This window comes from Melanerpes formicivorus, unplaced genomic scaffold (assembly GCF_026170545.1).
Source record: "Melanerpes formicivorus ecotype bairdi unplaced genomic scaffold, bMelFor1.0.p_v2 SCAF_81, whole genome shotgun sequence".
Taxonomy (NCBI): domain Eukaryota; kingdom Metazoa; phylum Chordata; class Aves; order Piciformes; family Picidae; genus Melanerpes; species Melanerpes formicivorus.
In genome coordinates, this window is record NW_027142433.1 from 1239508 (window position 1) to 1256807 (window position 17300).

The window sequence follows — 17300 nt, forward strand, 5'->3', positions numbered from 1 at the left end:
CCTGCTGCTGGAGGGAGGCCTCCTGCCCCTGCCTGCTGGAGGGAGGCCTCCTGCCCCTGCTGCTGTGGCAGTGCCTTTCTTGGCAAGTGCACAGGGAACAGGAGAGGACAAGAAGGAAGCCTGGCTTGTGTGAGGGTGTTCAGGAGCAAGCAAAAGAAGATCTCTGACACCTGAGTGCTCTCCCTGCCCACTGGGGTGCCTGTCTACAGCAAGGTGTTCAGCCAGCCACAGGCAGCTGTGCCACTGTTGCTTTGTGAGGGGAAGCTGCCACAAAACCCCACTGGAGTGGTGCAGGTGTTTGGGTTTCCTTTCCCTCTCTGCAGTGCAGAAGCAAGCTAGGGCTAAACCCTGCTGCCAGCTGTCTGCAGGAGCTCTCCTGCACAAAACCCTTGCCCTGCAGTAGCTGCAGCCAGCATGTCACCTGCCTGATCCTGCTCCTGGTCTTGCTGTTGCTCTTCACTCATGGTTAGTACTTCTGTCAGGAGTTCATTTGCAGCTTTCCCAGGGCCAGTCCTGTGTTCCCACCTCTGCTGAAGGTGTGCAGCAAAGTGCACAACAGTTTGAGCTGTGACTGGCACTGAGCAGCATTCTGGAAGCAGGCACAGCCCTGGGAGGGGAGGCTGAGGGAGCTGGGGTTGCTTAGCCTGCAGAAGAGGAGGCTCAGGGGAGACCTTCTTGCTCTCTCCAACTCCCTGCAGGGAGATTGTAGCCAGGTGGGGGTTGGTCTCTTCTGCCAGGCACCCAGCCCCAGAACAAGAGGACACAGTCTCAAGCTGTGCCAGGGGGGGTTTAGGCTGGAGGTGAGGAGAAAGTTCTTCACAGAGTGATTGGCCATTGGGATGTGCTGCCCAGGGAGGTGGTGGAGTCCCTGCCCCTGGAGGTGTTCAGGAGGAGACTTGCTGGGGTGCTTGGTGCCATGGGTTAGATGATTAGGTGGTGCTGGGTGATAGTTGGACTTGATCTTGGAAGGTCTCTTCCAACCTGGTCTATTCTCTCCCATCCTATGGAAGAATGGCTAAGCTGTGTCAAACTGCAGGTTCCTTAGCGCCCCCCAGCGGTCAAAGGGGGATGCTCAGGGCAAAGGCAGAGCAAGTCCAGCAGGATGCTTGCAGTCTTTCAGGCTCCAGACTTCCCTAACCTGTTTCATAAGCTTCCTGGTCGGTAACTCAGGTCCTTGAGCCTGTGTCAGTCTGTGTCTGTAGTGTCCCATGGCCAGAGCTGCAGAGCCTTGCTGTACATGTGAGCAGCTTCTCCCTCACCTGCTTTGCCTCACATGCTTGCTGACTTTGTGTGGTGGCTCACAGTTCTTGTCCTGAATGTTGTGCAAACAAGTGATTCCCTAAACACCCTTCCCACAGTGCTCATCCAGGCTGCTGTCACAGCCACTCTCACTCATCTCCTTGGCCTGTGTCATCAGCTCTGGCAAGGAAGCTGTTCTCTACTTGGCCTTCTCTTGGTTGGTTGTTTTTCTTTCCCAAGTCTTCTGTAGCCTTTTTGGAACTGAAGACACAAACTAACCCTGGCTTTGAGCCATGGGGTCACAGTGGATATAGACAACAAGATGATGTTGAGGGTGGTGAGAGCCTGGCACAGGTTGCCCAGGGAGGTGGTGGAAGCCTCCTGCCTGGAGGTGGTGGAAGCCTCCTGCCTGGAGGTGTTTGCAGCCAGGCTGGAGGTGGCTGTGAGCAGCCTGCTGTGGTGTGAGGTGTCCCTGGCCATGGCAGGGGGTTGGAACTGGCTGAGCCTTGAGGTCCCTTCCAGCCCTGACAGCTCTGTGGTTCTGTGTTGTTTGCAGTATTCTGTTCAGTTTCCTTGCTGGGTTTCTCATGTTGAGTTTCCTTTCAGATACATGAGAGAAGCCTGTGTCTCATTGTCCTGGAAAGTCACAGCTGACATTGTGTCCCTGAGTCCAGTGGGCAGCTCCAGGCTCTGCTCTGCCAGTGGAGTTGGGCTTGGCTTTTCTCTCACATTAAAGCTGGTGCCCATTGGCTTCTGCAGTCCTCCATCATCTGCCTGTGTTCCTCACTACTGAGTAACACCCCTTCAGCACCAACCTTCCTGTCACTGCCACAGTGTCTGTGTGTCACTTGGATAGCACCGAGCCCTGGTGTGAAGCCACCCTCTGGTTCTTGTCTGCTAGGCACTTGTGGCTGATGCAAGAGCCTCCCCTCTCTCTCCACTGCAGTGGTGTGGTGTCTGTGCTAGCTGCAGCCCACTGGGAAGTCTGAAGGTCCTGCACTGGTTGAATCTTCCTTAATCATTTGCTTCTTAGTGCCTCTGGAGAGCTCCAGCAGCTTTTGGAGCAGGACTTCCTTCTGCAGCACCTGTTCCTCCTTCCCTGGTGTGTGCTGTTTGCCATCGTGGCCCCCTGCTTGTGTTCTTACTCACAGCCTTGGCTTGGCCCGGGGCTGAGGGGCAGAGCTGAGGGGCAGGGCTGAGGGGCAGAGCTGAGCCTTGCTGCTCAGGACCTTTCCAGCTCATTTTCCCTGTGTTTCCTGAGCCATTCTCAGTTGTGCAGTGCCTGTCTTGTGGCTGTCAGGTAGCATTTGCTGCTGTGAAGGGCTATGGAGCACAGCACTCCTGAGAGTAAACTTGTCCATGTGGCCTGGTGTGCTTCATTGTCTGCCTGCTCTCTGGTGCCCAGAGACTCTGCAGCAGGCTCTGAAACTCCTCCATCTCTATGTTCCACTTTCAGCAGTGAAGTGACTCAGGTGTTTATTGATTCACAGCATGCCTGGTGGCTCATCAGAAAGTGGAGAGGAGAGCTGGAGACCTGTTGTAGCAGGGAGGGCTCTTTGCCTCTTCTGCCTTTATAATCTTCAAGCAGCATCTTCTGGAACTCAGGGGAGACCTCATTGCTCTCTGCAACTCCCTGAAGGGAGGCTGTAGCCAGGTGGGGGTTGGGCTCTTCCCCCAGGCACCCAGCAGCAGAACAAGAGGACACAGTCTCAAGCTGTGCCAGGGGAGGTTCAGGCTGGAGGTGAGGAGAAAGTTCTTCCCAGAGAGAGAGTATCTGACCCTGGGGATGAGCTGCCCAGGGAGGTGATGGAGTCCCTGTCCCTGGGGGGGTTCAGGAGGGGCCTGGCTGTGGCACTTGGAGCCAGGGTTGAGCTGATCAGATGGTGCTGGGCGGCAGGGTGGACTGGCTGGTCTCTGGGTCCCTCCCTGGCTGGCTGTGGGGATGGGTGTGTGCCCTGAGTGTCTCACTGCCCTCTCTGCTCCCTTGCAGCCGAGCAGGTGAGCAGTGTGAAGGCGGCGCTGTGGTTCCAGGGCTACGGCAGGCCGGGGCTCTACAGGCTGCCCCGCCATGGAGCCGGCAGGGAGCTGCTGCTGGCCTTCTCCTGGCTGCTCGGCCTCGGCCTGCTGGAGCGGCTGCTGGCTCAGCACAGAGTGCAGCCTGGCGACCAGGCCTCTGTCTGCACGGTGAGTGTGCCTCTGTCTGTGTGTCTGTCTGTGTGTGTGCCCGTGTCTCTGTGTGTGTCCCTGCCCAGGGCCCGTGTGTGTCCCCCCTCCGCCCGGGGCCCGTGTCCAGTTCTGGGCCCCTCAGCTTAGGGGCCCAGAGAGAGTGATTGGCCATTGGGATGTGCTGCCCGGGGAGGTGGTGGAGTCCCCAGCCCTGGAGGGGTTCAGGAGGAGACTTGCTGGGGTGCTTGGTGCCATGGGTTAGTTGATCACAGTATCACTAAGGTTGGAAGAGACCTCGAGGATCACCAAGTCCAAGCTGGCACCACAGACCTCATGCCTAGACCATGGCACCAAGTGCCACGTCCAGTCCCCTCTGGAACACCTCCAGGGATGGGGACTGAAAGGTGGTTGTAGCTGGGAAGGGGTTGGTCTCTTCTCCCAGGCACCCAGCACCAGAACAAGAGGACACAGTCTCAAGCTGTGCCAGGGGAGGTTTAGACTCAAGGTGAGGAGGAAGTTCTTCACCGAGCGAGTCATTCGGCATTGGAATGTGCTGCCCGGGGAGGTGGTGGAGTCCCCATCCCTGGAGGTGTTCCAGAGGAGATTGGACGTGGCACTTGGAGCCATGGTCTAGGCATGAGGTCTGTGTTGATAGGTTGGACTCGATGATCCTCGAGGTCTCTTCCAACCTTGGTGATGCTGTGAGACTGTGACTCCACCACCTCCCTGGGCAGCACATCCCCAGGGCCAATGACTCTCTCTGTGAAGAACTTTCTCCTCACCTCCAGCCTGAACCTCCCCTGACACAGCTTGAGACTGTGTCCTCTTGTTCTGGTGCTGCTTGCCTGGGAGAAGAGCCCAACCCCCACCTGGCTACAGCCTCCCTGCAGGGAGTTGGAGAGAGCAAGAAGGTCTCCCCTGAGCCTCCTCTTCTGCAGGCTAAGCAACCCCAGCTCCCTCAGCCTCTCCTCCCAGGTCTGTGCTCCAGACCCCTCCCCAGCTTTCTTACCCTTCTCTGGACACCTTCAAGTCCCTCAATGTCCTTCTTAAACTGAGGAGCCCAGAGCTGGACACAGGACTCAAGGTGTGGCCTCAGCAGTGCTGAGCACAGGGCACAAGGATTTCCCTGCTCCTGCTGGGCACACTGCTCCTGCTGCAGGCCAGGATGCCCTTGGCCTTCTTGGCCCCCTGGGCACACTGCAGGCTCATGTTCAGGCAGCTGTCACCCAGCACCCCCAGGTCCCTTTCTGCCTGGCTGCTCTCAGCCACTCTGCCCCCAGCCTGTAGCTCTGCCTGGGGTTGTTGTGGCCAAAGTGCAGCCCCTGGCACTTGGACTTGTTGAATGCCATCCCATTCTTGGACAGCTCAGTGTGGTTATCCCAGATCATTCTTGGACAGCTGTTGTTTGGTTTGTGGGATGCCTTCATGTAGCAAAGTCTGTTCCTCAGTCAGCATTCCACAGATCTCAGTGAGGCAGGAAGGAAGAGATGTGGTCAGCTTGATACCTGATACCTTGGGGGCTGAAGTACAGCTTGAGCCATTGCTGGAGTCTTGACTCTGGGAATGCTACATTCCAGACATTGGTGACACTTGAGCTCAAGTGCTGGAAGGCTGACAGATTGCAGAGGCATTGCTGAGCAGCCAGAGTGCAGCCTGTGCAGGGGTAGCTCTTCTGCTTAGGTCAGCAGTGGGGAAGGTAAAAGAAGAACAGAAAAGCTTCACTGGAGAAAAACCTGACTCAGAAAAGAACGGAAAGAGACTTCAGCAGCACTGTGACTCTCAGCACAGGAAGAGCTTTGCAGAATCCTCTGCATGGAATTGTAGGGTAACTTTATTACAAATAAATGAAATTTGAAATCCTTTCCTGAAATGAAGATGTTAGAGAGCAAAGGTCCATGGGGGAGGAGAGGCTCAGCAGGAGCCAGCAGGGAGCACCTGCAGCCCAGAGAGCCAAGCAGAGCCTGGGCTGCAGCAAGAGAAGTGTGGCCAGCAGGGCCAGGGAGGGGATTCTGCCCCTCTGCTCCACTCTGCTGAGACCACAGCTGGAGCTCTGGGGCCAGTGCTGGAGCCTCTGTGCCAGGGAGGCTCTGGAGGTGCTGGAAGGTGTCCAGAGCAGGGCCAGGAGGAGGAGCAGAGGGCTGGAGCTGCTCTGCTGTGAGCACAGACTGAGGGAGTTGGGGTTGTGCAGGCTGGAGAGGAGAAGGCTCCCAGGAGACCTCATTGTGGCCTTCCAGGATCTGCAGGGGGCTGCAAGAAAGCTGGGGAGGGACTTGTGAGGGTGTCAGGGAGGGATAGGACTGGGGGGGATGGAGCAGAACTAGAAATGGGGAGATTGAGATTGGCTGTGAGGAAGAAGTTGTTCCCCAGGAGGGTGGTGAGAGCCTGGCACAGGCTGCCCAGGGAGGTGGTGGAAGCCTCCTGCCTGGAGGTGTTTGCAGCCAGGCTGGATGTGGCTGTGAGCAACCTGCTGTGGTGTGAGGTGTCCCTGGCCATGGCAGGGGGTTGGAGCTGGCTGAGCCTTGAGCTCCCTTCCAGCCCTGACAGCTCTGTGATTCTATTTGTTGCTGTGCATTGCTGAGCTCTCTGCCAGGGTCAGAGGGCCCAAGCCCCAGTGCTGGCTGGCAGGGCCCAAGCCCCAGTGCTGGCTGGCAGGGCACATTGCTTGGTCTGCAAGTGAGAACACATGTGCAGGAGAATCCTTGTCCCTTGTCCTCAGGTGCAGAATGGAGTCTCAGGGTCTGTGGGCATAACTCCAGCTCAGCTGCTACTCACATGGCTTGCTTTTAGAATGCTGTCTGCAATGGCCAGGGGTGGCCTGGGGTGTTGTGTGGAGCAGAGGGACTGCAGCTGATCCCTGCAGGCAGGGTGCAGTCATGTTGTGACTGGGATTTCAGCCTAAGTCTGAAACAAAGCCCCCAGCCCACTGCACTGCTGCTGCTGTGCCAGACAGCCAGCATCCAGGGGCCAATTGAATGAATTCCTTTCATTCCATTTCAGGTTGCCACTCTCTGGCCTTTTCTCCCCTTTGCAGTTCCTTAGCAACACACTTTGCTTCCCCTGCAGACTGAACTCTGCCATCAGCTCTGGAGGGTTGCAGGCTGGTTATTTATAGAGGGCCAGGGGTGTGCATGACACTTGATGGCCATGGAGCTCAGGTGCTGCAGGGAATCCATAACCTTCAGATCCTGAGCTGGGGAAGGCCTCTACAAGCTTGCTTTGCCTGCACTACATCTTCAGAACCCAAAGCTCAGTGAGGCCTGGGATGCCAGGCTGCAGAGTGGTGAGAGCACGGTGCAGGGGCTGGGGTGGTAGGGGGTTGTGGCTGATGGGGCTAGTGGCACTTGAGGAACAGTGCTGAGGCAGCTGTGGGTAGGGCCAGGCCTGCTCAGCAGCCTGGCTGCCTGGGGCTGGAGCTATTTGTTTCTTAGCTGAGAAGATCTTTCAGGACACCTTCCCTCCTGTGGCCTCCTGCTCCTGTATTTGGTTGGAGGGGTGGTGCTGCAGTGTCTCCTGAGCCAGGGGACTGTGTGCCTGCCAGGGGATGCCCCAGCAAGCAGGACTCTGCAGCTTCCCCCAGTGCCTCTCTTCCAGTCTGTGAGGTTTGCACACTGGGGGGGGGATGGTCAGAGCCTGTATTGTGCTGCAGGCACTGGGGAGGCAAGAGGGCCAGGCTCCAGTCCCTGCCTGCTGGGGTTCCCTGGGCTGCTCTCTCAGTGGCTTGGTGACTCCAGGGGCAGCAAGTGAAAGCTCAAACCTTGCCCTGGCCAGCTCTGCTGAAAGAGTGATCCCCCACTCTGCTAGGTCTGTCAGGTTGGGAGTGCCAGCTGGGGGGCACCTCCTGGGGCTTCTCAGTGCTTGGCTGCTTGGGAATTCTCTCTTGCTGTTGCCCCTGGTGCTTGATGGCCACAGCCTGCAGAGGCTCTTTGCACCCATCCACTGTGTGCTGCAGTGCTGTCAGTCCTCACACCTTGGCTGCTTTGGTGAGCATGCCCAGGCACATCTTTCTGCAGTGACTCAGAGGGAATTCAGCTTCCCTGTGTCCCACTGGCACCTGGGACCTGCAGCACAAGCCCCATCTGCCCCTCTCTGAGCCTGCAGGGCAGACCTGGGGGCTCTGCTCCCTGAGGAGCAGCTAATTCCTTGGTAGGACTCTGCCTGTCTGGCACAGTCAGAGCTTGGCTGAATGAGATTGCTTGCCTTTTTTCTGCAGGGATTCCACCACAGCCCTCTCCAGGCCTGTGAGGGCAGTGCAGGGCAGTGCTGTGTGACCATGGCCTCCTCCTGCCTGCACTGGGGTTACTCCTGCAGCTGAAGTGAGGCTGTGTGCAGAGCAGTGCTGTGTGACCCTGGCCTCCTCCTGCCTGCACTGGGGTTACTCCTGCAGCTGAAGTGAGGCTGTGTGCAGGGCAGTGCTGTGTGACCCTGGCCTCCTCCTGCCTGCACTGGGGTTACTCCTGCAGCTGAAGTGAGGCTGTGTGCAGGGCAGTGCTGTGTGACCCTGGCCTCCTCCTGCCTGCACTGGGGTTGTTCCTGCAGCTGAAGTGAGGCTGTGTGCAGAGCAGTGCTGTGTGACCCTGGCCTCCTCCTGCCTGCACTGGGGTTGTTCCTGCAGCTGAAGTGAGGCTGTGTGCAGAGCAGTGCTGTGTGACCCTGGCCTCCTCCTGCCTGCACTGGGGTTACTCCTGCAGCTGAAGTGAGGCTGTGTGCAGGGCAGTGCTGTGTGACCCTGGCCTCCTCCTGCCTGCACTGGGGTTACTCCTGCAGCTGAAGTGAGGCTGTGTGCAGGGCAGTGCTGTGTGACCCTGGCCTCCTCCTGCCTGCACTGGGGTTACTCCTGCAGCTGAAGTGAGGCTGTGTGCAGGGCAGTGCTGTGTGACCCTGGCCTCCTCCTGCCTGCACTGGGGTTACTCCTGCAGCTGAAGTGAATCTCTGCCCTGTAGCTTAATTCTGTGGGGAGGCTTTGAAGTGTTCTTTCAGCTGGGGCAGTGGTGTTGCAGCCTGGCATTATCACCAGGCTGTGTTCTACTGACACTGCTTCCCAGCTCCACTACCTCACTCTGCTTGGCTCCTGCCCTCTCAGGCTGGGTGCCTCTCTCCTTCTGTGCTTCCCAGAGTAATCACCACAGGGAGCTGTCATGGCTGGTGGGAGTCATGCATGTCTGCAGCCTGCCAGAGTGAGCTCAGTTTAATTGCTTGTGGGGGAGCAGAATGGAGCCAAGCATGCCTCTGGCTCCTGGGCTCACAGTTGAGTCATCTCCTGTTTGCCACAGCCTAGGTTGCCTCACAGCTGTCTCCAGCTAAGCTTCTGCCTAGGCTGATCTCATTGAATGCCTTCCTCTCAGAGACCTGACCATGTCTGCTGCTCCATCCATCACCTTATCAGCAGGAAGTGCCAAGAGAGCAGCCCTCCTTGCTGCTCCTCCAGCAGGGAGCCTTTGGCACTGCCCTCAGCCACTGCCCTGCTGCTGCCTGGGGCTTTCCCCGTCTCTTTTCACCTCTTCCACTGAGGTTGGAGGAGGTAATTCTATTACCCTTTTGGCTCTGACTGGGAGCCATGGTCACTTTCCAGACCTTTCTGGGCCGTGTGAGTTGTCAGGTTTCATTTCTTTGCTCCCCTGCCTCCTTCTCTTGCTTACACTCTGCTTTGCCCTGCTGCCTTCCCAGTAACTCAGTTACCCTCTTACCTTTTGGGTTTGCTGCTGTGTTGCAGCAGCTGCTGAGGAGCACTGCCTTTGAGAGCTGTCTCCCAAACCTCAACACAGGGCTCAGGGTGCCTGAAGTTTCTCCTGCAGACTTGCCCTCCCCTCAGTTTGGCCCCTGGCAGCTTGAAATACTTGGTGTGTGCTGCCCCTCTGTCCCCTGGCCAGCTCACTGGACTCCTGTGGGGCTGACAAGCCTCCTGGAGCACTGCTGCCCACCCTGCAAAGGCTTCTACCAGGAGCTAAGGCAGAGAAGTGCTTTGAGGTTTGTGCTTGTAAAAGTCACTTCCTAACCAGGCACCTGCTGAGCCCTGGAGTGTTAGTTGCTGTCTTTAGTTGCTGATACTGCCTGTAGGCTTAACTAGAGGTGGACACAGGTGATGAAACTGGGAACCACAGAATGTTAGAGGCTGGAAGGGAGCTCCAGAGCTCCCCCAGGCCAACCCCTGCCAGAGCAGCATCACCCAGGGCAGGCTGCACAGGAATGCATCCAGGGGGGGTTGGAAAGGCTCCCCAGAAGGAGACTCCACAGCCCCCCTGGGCAGCCTGCTCCAGGGCTCTGGCACCCTCACACCAAAGAAGTTTCTCCTCATGCTGAGCTGAAACCTTCTCTGTTCCACTTTGTCTCCACTGCTCCTTGGCTCATTCCTGTGCACCACCCAAGAGAGCTTGGCCCCTCCCCTGGCCCCCAGCCCTCAGCTATTGCTGGGCATTGATCAGATCCCTCTCAGCCTTCTCTCAAGGGTGCTCCTGCCATGCAGCAGCTGGCACACATTTCAGCTGATACTCTTACAGTGAACTTTCTTAGTTGGGGTTAAAGCCCAAGTGCCAAATGATAGCTGCAATTGTCTGCCTGTCATCCTGCTGTTCCTCCTGACCTCCTCTGGCTGCTGATTCTGTGCCTCAGGCTCCTCACTGAGCCTTTGCCCAGTGAAAGGCAGCTCCCTGCAGGGTGGGCAGCAGCACTCATCTCTGCCTGCCCCAGTCAATACACTTTGGAGAGTGTGGTTTGCTTTTCCCCTTTCAGACAGCGTGCCAAGGTAAAGTGCTCTGCAGGAGGAGTCTGAGCTGATCAGAGAGGCTTCTCACTGCCTGACTGCTGCCTCTCTGGCAAGGTCTGGCCTGCAGATGCTGATGTGTTCTGGGGGGGTTCTACCACCAGGCACTGGGACCACTTGAGCTCCTGGGTGAGGAGAGGAGGGTGAGGGCTGCTGTGCCGGCAGGAAGGCTTGGGCTGGTCCTCGGGCTTGGTGCTCAGCTGGATCCTGTGCAGAGCTCTCCTCTGCTGGGGGAGCCGAGCAGCACTGAGCTGGTTCAGGGTCTCTCCTGCCCTCCAGCGGCAGGGAGCAGCCAGTACCTTTGGTACCTTCTGTGCCCTTCGGTTCCAGTGAGAGCATCCTCTGCTCTCGGGGTGGTGCTCCGGGGGATCAGGGTTGGCCTGGAGGTCACTGCAGGATCTGTGCAAACAAAGCACATTTCCCTCCAGAGGACAAAGGGAGCTGGCAAAGAAAGGCCTGGCAGGCCTCCCACCTGGGCCCTCTTGGAGGGCTCTTACTGTTTCTCCTCCTGTTGGCTTTGCTGCGTCCTTCTAACTCTCCCCTGGCTACCCTGGCCAGCAGGGCTGCAGCTCCAGGAGAGGAGGTGCAGAGTGAGGCATTATCTGCACTGCAAGAGGCTCTGGGTTCAGCTCTGCCCTGCCAGGAGTGTTGGATTTGCTTTCTGTGCCTTGGCTGAACACAGGCTGCAGTCAGCTGTGGGATTTCAGTGGTGGTTTAAACCCTTTCAGCTCCAAAGATCAGGCAGTGCTGCTGGGCTGCTCTCTTGAAGGCCTCTTGGTGCTCTTGCTCTACTTGCAGAGCTCTTGGGTAGCCTCTGGAATGAGTGAGGAGGGATGGGCTAGGGGGCTGATGTGCTCTGGTGCCTCAGGCTTGTGGCTCCCCTCAGGCAGGCTTGTTTCCACAAGGCAGCCATGGGCTGGAGCTGTGTTAATGTTTTCTGTCTTCCCTCAGCACCTTCTCTTTTGCCCTCTGCCCAGGGAAAGCTCTTGGGGAATGCTGCTGTGAGTAAGGGCAGGCCACACCTTGAGTCCTGTGTCCAGCTCTGGACTCCTCAGGTTAGGAAAGAGGTTGAGCTGCTGGAAGGTGTCCAGAGAAGGGCAACAAAGCTGGGGAGGGGTCTGGAGCACAGCCCTGTGAGGAGAGGCTGAGGGAGCTGGGGTTGCTTAGCCTGGAGAAGAGGAGGCTCAGGGGAGACCTTCTTGCTCTCTGCAGCTCCCTGCAGGGAGATTGTAGCCAGGTGGGGGTTGGTCTCTTCTGCCAGGCAGCCAGCACCAGAACAAGAGGACACAGTCTCAAGCTGTGCCAGGGGAGGTTTAGGCTGGAGGTGAGGAAGAAATTCTTCCCAGCAGAGAGATTTGCCCTTGGGATGTGCTGCCCAGGGAGGTGGTGGAGTCCCCATCCCTGGAGGTGTTCAGGAGCAGCCTGGGTGAGGCACTTGGTGCTGGGTGAGAGGTTGGCCTGGATGCAATTCAGAATAGAACAGACCAGACCAGGTTGGAAGAGACCTCCAAGATCATTGTGTCCAACCCATCAACCAACCCAACCCACCCAACAGCTCACCCATGGCAGCAGTTTCCACAGGAGGCACAGGAGGCTGAAGGGCCTTGTGGAGACCCAGAGCTGCACAGAGGTATTTCCAAGCTGCTGACTCTGCTGTGAGCACAACCTGTCAGCACTCAGCTCTGGGGGAAGCCTTCTGAGCAGCCCTGCTGCCTGAGCTGCCTGGGGGCACCATGTGGGAGGGGCTCTTGCACCACCTCTCTTGCCATGCACACATCTGATCTGCACCCTGGCTTGTCTGGAGGAGGTGCAATTAGCAGTGGTGCTGGTGATGGGAGCAGTGTTGTCCCTTCCACATTCCTCTCTCCAGCTTGTTCCTCTCCCTCTGCCCCCTCCCCCAGGCAGCCCTGTGGCTGCATTCAGCAGGGCAGCCTGGCTGCTGCTGTTAGTTCTGGCTGTGCTGCTTAATTAACAGTAGCACCACTATGCTCCATTGAGAGCTGTGTAATTAGCCAGCCTAACATATGTTGTGTCACAGCAGAGCCTCTGCCTGAGTTGGGAGTGCTGCAGGAGCAGCCTGCAGGAGCAGCCTGCAGGAGCACTTCACTGCCTTGATTTGTCTGAGGGCTTTGCCTTTTCCTCAGCCCTGCAGTGAGGGAGCTAGAGATGCTCCTTCCCACCCCTGGGTGATACCAGGCTGCTGGGCTAAGAGTTTGAGTAGTGCCTGAGAGTGAAGAGTTTGTGTCTGGAGCCAGATGAGCCCAGGTGCAGCGCGGGCTGGGCTGGCAGTGTGTGCTGGAGGCTTCAGCTGGCAGTTGTTTCACTTAGCACTGCTCCAGGAGTCGTGTCAGGGAGCACAGGTCTGTGGCTTAGGCATCTTCCCCATGTTCCTGCAGGGCTGCTTCTCCATGGGAAGAGAGCCAGCTCTTTGACTCTCCAAATATGGAAGCAGAGAGCTGAGCCTTGGAGGCCTTTGGAAGATGGCTGAGGAAGAGCCACAGCAGCTGGGAAGAGCCAGTGGCAGCCAGGCTCCTTCCTGCAGCGAGAGGTGGCAGCTCCTGGTCAGAGAAGAGCCTCTCTGGGGACAGAGGCCCTGCCTGCCTTGCTCCATGCAGTGCAGGCAGCAGAGGCCTGCTGGTTGCCACTGTGCAGGGAGCATTTGCTGGGGCAGGAGGCACTGGGAGGCCTGTGTGAGCTGGAGAAGCACAGGCAGTGAGGGTGGGCTGCAGCACAGAGCAGTTCCTGTGCAGTGCTGCTTGTGCCATGCTGCAGGCTCTGCACTGCCTCTGCAGGGGCTCTGCTGTCAGACTGCTTTGGGGGGCTCTTTAGTTCAGGGTGTATGAGGAGAGCCAGCTCAGCCATGTGCCAGGTCACCAAAGCCCTCCAAGGGAGCAAGCAGTGCAGAACAGCTGCTCCCTCCTCAGCTCCCTGCAAACACTGCTGCTCAGCTTGTTCCTGGATGGAGTACTTGTGGCATTTGTCTCCAGCCACTGTTGGCAGGCCTGGCCCCAGGAGCATGGCATGCCTTTGTCTTCCAAGCCAGGAGAGAGGAGCTCCATTTCTGCTGCAAAAGTTGGAACCTCCTCATCTTCTGGTTCCTCTCTAAGCACCCTGCATGCAGGGGGTGTGCTCAGGGGTGTGACCTGGAGCTGGGGATGGGTCTCTCACCCTGCCTTGGCTCACAGCCTCCTTTCTCCTCGGGGTGCATTCATCTCTGGTGGCTCTCTGCAGTTCCTTGTGCTTGGGGAATCCAACTTGCCTGGCTCACAGCACTCCTGCCATGAGGACTGCACTGATCCTCTTACTGGTGCTGGGGTCCCCATCCCTGGAGGTGTTCAAGAGGGGATTGGATGTGGCACTTGGTGCCATGGTCTGGTCATGAGGTGTTGGGGCCAGGTTGGACTTGCTGATCTTTGAGGTCTCTTCCAACCTTGGTGATTCTGTGATGCTGTGATTCCCCCCACCCCCCTACATTGCTACTTTGGTTGGATTTGCTGGATTAAACCTGCTTGGCCACATTGGCTACACTGCCCAGCCACCAGTCCAGTCATAGAACTGTCAGGGCTGGAAGGGAGCTCAAGGCTCAGCCAGCTCCAACCCCCTGCCATGGCCAGGGACACCTCACACCACAGCAGGTTGCTCACAGCCACCTCCAGCCTGGCTGCAAACACCTCCAGGCAGGAGGCTTCCACCACCTCCCTGGGCAGCCTGTGCCAGGCTCTCACCACCCTCCTGGGGAACCTTTATTAGAATAAACCTTTATTAGAATAATAAACCTTTATTAGAATAAACCAAACCAGGTTGGAAGAGACCTTCAAGATCATCGTGTCCAACCCATCAACCAATCCAACCCACCCAAACAGCTAACCCATGGCACCAAGCACCCCATCAAGTCTCCTCCTGAACACCTCCAGTGACGGCGACTCCACCACCTCCCCAGGCAGCCCATTCCATAGCGCAATCACTCTTTCTGTATAGAACTTCTTCCTAACATCCAACCTGAACCTCCCCTGGCGCAGCTTGAGACTGTGTCCTCTTGTTCTGGTACTGGGTGCCTGGGAGAAGAGACCATCATCAGCCTGTCTACAACCTCCCTTCAGGTAGTTGTAGAGAGTGATAAGGTCACCCCTAAGTCTCCTCTTCTCCAGGCTAAGCAGCCCCAGCTCCCTCAGCCTCTCCTCATAGGGCTTGTGTTCCAAACCCCTCAACAACTTCTTCCTCACAGCCAATCTCAATCTCCCCACTTCTAGTTCTGCTCCATCCCCCCCAGTCCTATCCCTCCCTGACACCCTCACAAGTCCCTCCCCAGCTTTCTTGCAGCTCCCTGCAGTCCCTGGAAGGCCACAATGAGGTCTCCTGGGAGCCTTCTCCTCTCCAGCCTGCACAACCCCAACTCCCTCAGTCTGTGCTCACAGCAGAGCAGCTCCAGCCCTCTGCTCCTCCTCCTGGCCCTGCCCTGGACACCTTCCAGCATGTTCCATGGCTTGAGAGTGATCTTGCTTCCTTCTTTCATAACAATTGGACTTGAAGGAGCTTGGGCAGGAATGTTTGGGGCCAAAGTTGTGTGGTGCTGGAGGCTGGATCCCTGCCCAAATTTCACCCATGTTGTGACTATGTTTTGCCTTGCAAGCCCTGGAACCATGCAGCCTGAGCAGGGGAGCTCTGCTCAGCTCTGAGCCAGAGGTGTGTGTAGGGGCCTGAGGTAAGTTTTGTAGTTGAGAGCTTCCTTGGCTGCTGTGTGGTGTCCTGGGGCCTAGCTGCTGATTGGCCTGGGCCTTGCCACAGGAGAGCTGAGTTTGTGTGCAGGGTGAGAGGTCAGGAATGGGCCTGTGCAGGTCCCTTTCACCCCTCTTGTGCTTGCTTTTCTGAGCCTTGCCCATGGGTGGCTGTTGAGATCCTCTGGCAGCAGTGCTTTCAGCTCTTGCAGCTGAGGAGCTCAGCTTGGCTGGGAGTGGAATGGGAGGGCTTCATCCTAGCTTCTGTTCAAGTCATGCCAATCACAGGCTCTCTGGCAGGTCCACATTGTCCAGTCTGAGACCAGCTCTGCCCCTGCCACAGCAGTGGCTCCAAGGGTGGTGATGTGGCCCTTGCACCACCAGCCTGCAGCTGGAGCCCAGCAGCCTCATTCTCTGGGACATGAGCAGAGGCAAGCAGCAGCTGCAGCACACAAGGTTGTCTGGCAGGAGGCTCTGGGAGGATCTTTTGCAGAGCTGGTGTGGAGCATCCCAAGGCCACTGGGAGCCCTGGGCAGCTGCTTTGACTGCTCCCTCTCTGATTTTTGACTGCATCCCATGCACTTCTCTCTCTGGGAAGTGAATGTAGGGGCTCTGCCCATCCTGCTGCATAGCTTGGAGACATTCCCAGTCAGTGTGGAAGCAAGGGCTCTAGCCTGGGCTGGTACTTCAGTGGCTTTTCTCCCACTGGGACAGCAGGAATGAGTCTTAGATTGTAGACAGGACTAGAGATTGAGGTCACAGCAGGATGTGTAAGGCTTTTTCCTGGTCCCTTGTTCACTCTGTGCCAGGCTAGGTGTTCCTCAGCCAAAGGCAATGTTTTGTGCAGGCTGGGAGATAAATACTGGAGAGAAGCTGTTAAAAATGCATTGGCTGCCTTCTTTTAATATTAATGAGGCAGGCTGCTACAGTAACATTAGCTCAGGATGGTGTTTGTCACTGCACTGCCAAAGCAATCCAGCCTGATGCCATTGCTTCCCCAGCTGAACCCCCAGGGCAGCAGTTCTGCCATGCTGAACCTCCAAGTGGGGAGGCTGGAGCTGGCCTGGAGAGTCAGGGGAAATGCACATTTTGATCCTGGAATCCCAGGGCTGCCTCTGGCCTGGCAGCTCTCTGGCTGCTCCTGTCCAGTGTTGTAATGTTGGTCACCCCTCCAGTGGCTACTGCCCAGCTGCTGGGCTCCTTGAGTTCATCCACACCAATGTGCCCTGGGGGCCAAGGGGGCCAAGGGCATCCTGGGCTGCATCAGGAGGAGTGTGGCCAGCAAGCCAGGGAGCTTCTCCTCCCCCTCTGCTCTGCCCTGCTGAGACCTCATCTTGAGTCCTGTGTTCAGCTCTGGGCTCCCCAGCTCAGGAGGGACAGGGATCTGCTGGAGAGGGTCCAGGGGAGGCTACCAGGATGATTGAGGGATGGAGCACAGCCTGGGGAGGAGAGGCTGAGAGCCCTGGGGCTGTTCAGTCTGGAGAGGAGAAGGCTGAGAGGGATCTGATCAATGTCTATCAATAGCTGAGGGCTGGGGGGCAGGAGGGAGGGGACAGGCTCTGCTCACTTGCTCCCTGGGATAGGACAAGGGGCAGTGGATGGAAACTCCAGCACAGGAGGTTCCAGCTCAGCATGAGGAGGAACTTCTGCCCTGGGAGGGTCCCAGAGGCCTGGAGCAGGCTGCCCAGAGAGGTTGTGGAGTCTCCTTCTCTGGAGCCTTCCCAGCCCCCTCTGGATGTGTTCTGTGTGCCCTGTGCTGGGTTCTCTGCTCCTGCTCTGGCAGGGGCTTGGGCTGGATGCTCTTGGGAGGTCCCTTCCAACCCCTGACATCTGTGACCTTGGTGATCCTGTCTGTGTGGTTTCACAGTTCAGAAGCTTCTCCTGGCAGGGGAAAGACAATCTGAACCTTGAAGGTCCTTAGCTAGGGCTGCAGTGCCCTGGGCCATGGTGCCTGGTGTTTAGGGGCAGGGGCTGAAGGGCTGCAGTGCCCTGGGCCTTGGTGCCTGGTGTTTAGGGGCAGGGGCTGAAGGGCTGCAGTGCCCTGGGTCTTGGTGCCTGGTGTTTAGGGGCAGGGGCTGAAGGCAGCTGAGGGAAGCAGAGTGCTCTTGCAGGAGGTGCTGTGGGGTTTTACTTCACTTTTTGCAGGAGGGCTCTGTGCCCTTGAAAGGAAAAGGCCTTTCCCAGCCTGCACCCCTGTGATTTACAGCATGCATTTATCTGAGCCCCAGAGCAAAGGGAAGAAGCCTGGAGCCTGGGTACACTTTGTGTGACCAGAGCAGCATTGCTGTGCTTATAAGTGACAGGAGTGTCCTTGTGCTGGGGGCCCTGTCCCCTGAGGGGACACTCAGCTGGAGAGAAGCAGCAGGAGGCCGTTGGATCACAGTCAGAGGTGCTGAAGTCTGCAGTTAAGGCAAGATGAAACT

General features: G+C 57.5%; 1 protein-coding gene across 3 annotated transcripts in view; it reads left to right on the top strand.

The window, feature by feature from the left end:
- Positions 1-17300, top strand: part of TEDC1 (tubulin epsilon and delta complex 1) — an 82533-nt gene that overhangs the window by 8615 nt on the left and 56618 nt on the right. For all 3 annotated transcript variants that reach the window (XM_068164536.1, XM_068164537.1, XM_068164538.1), the window contains exon 3: positions 3230-3423. In XM_068164536.1, coding sequence (XP_068020637.1) covers positions 3230-3423 — 194 coding nt within the window. The remainder of the gene's footprint in view (positions 1-3229; positions 3424-17300) is intronic.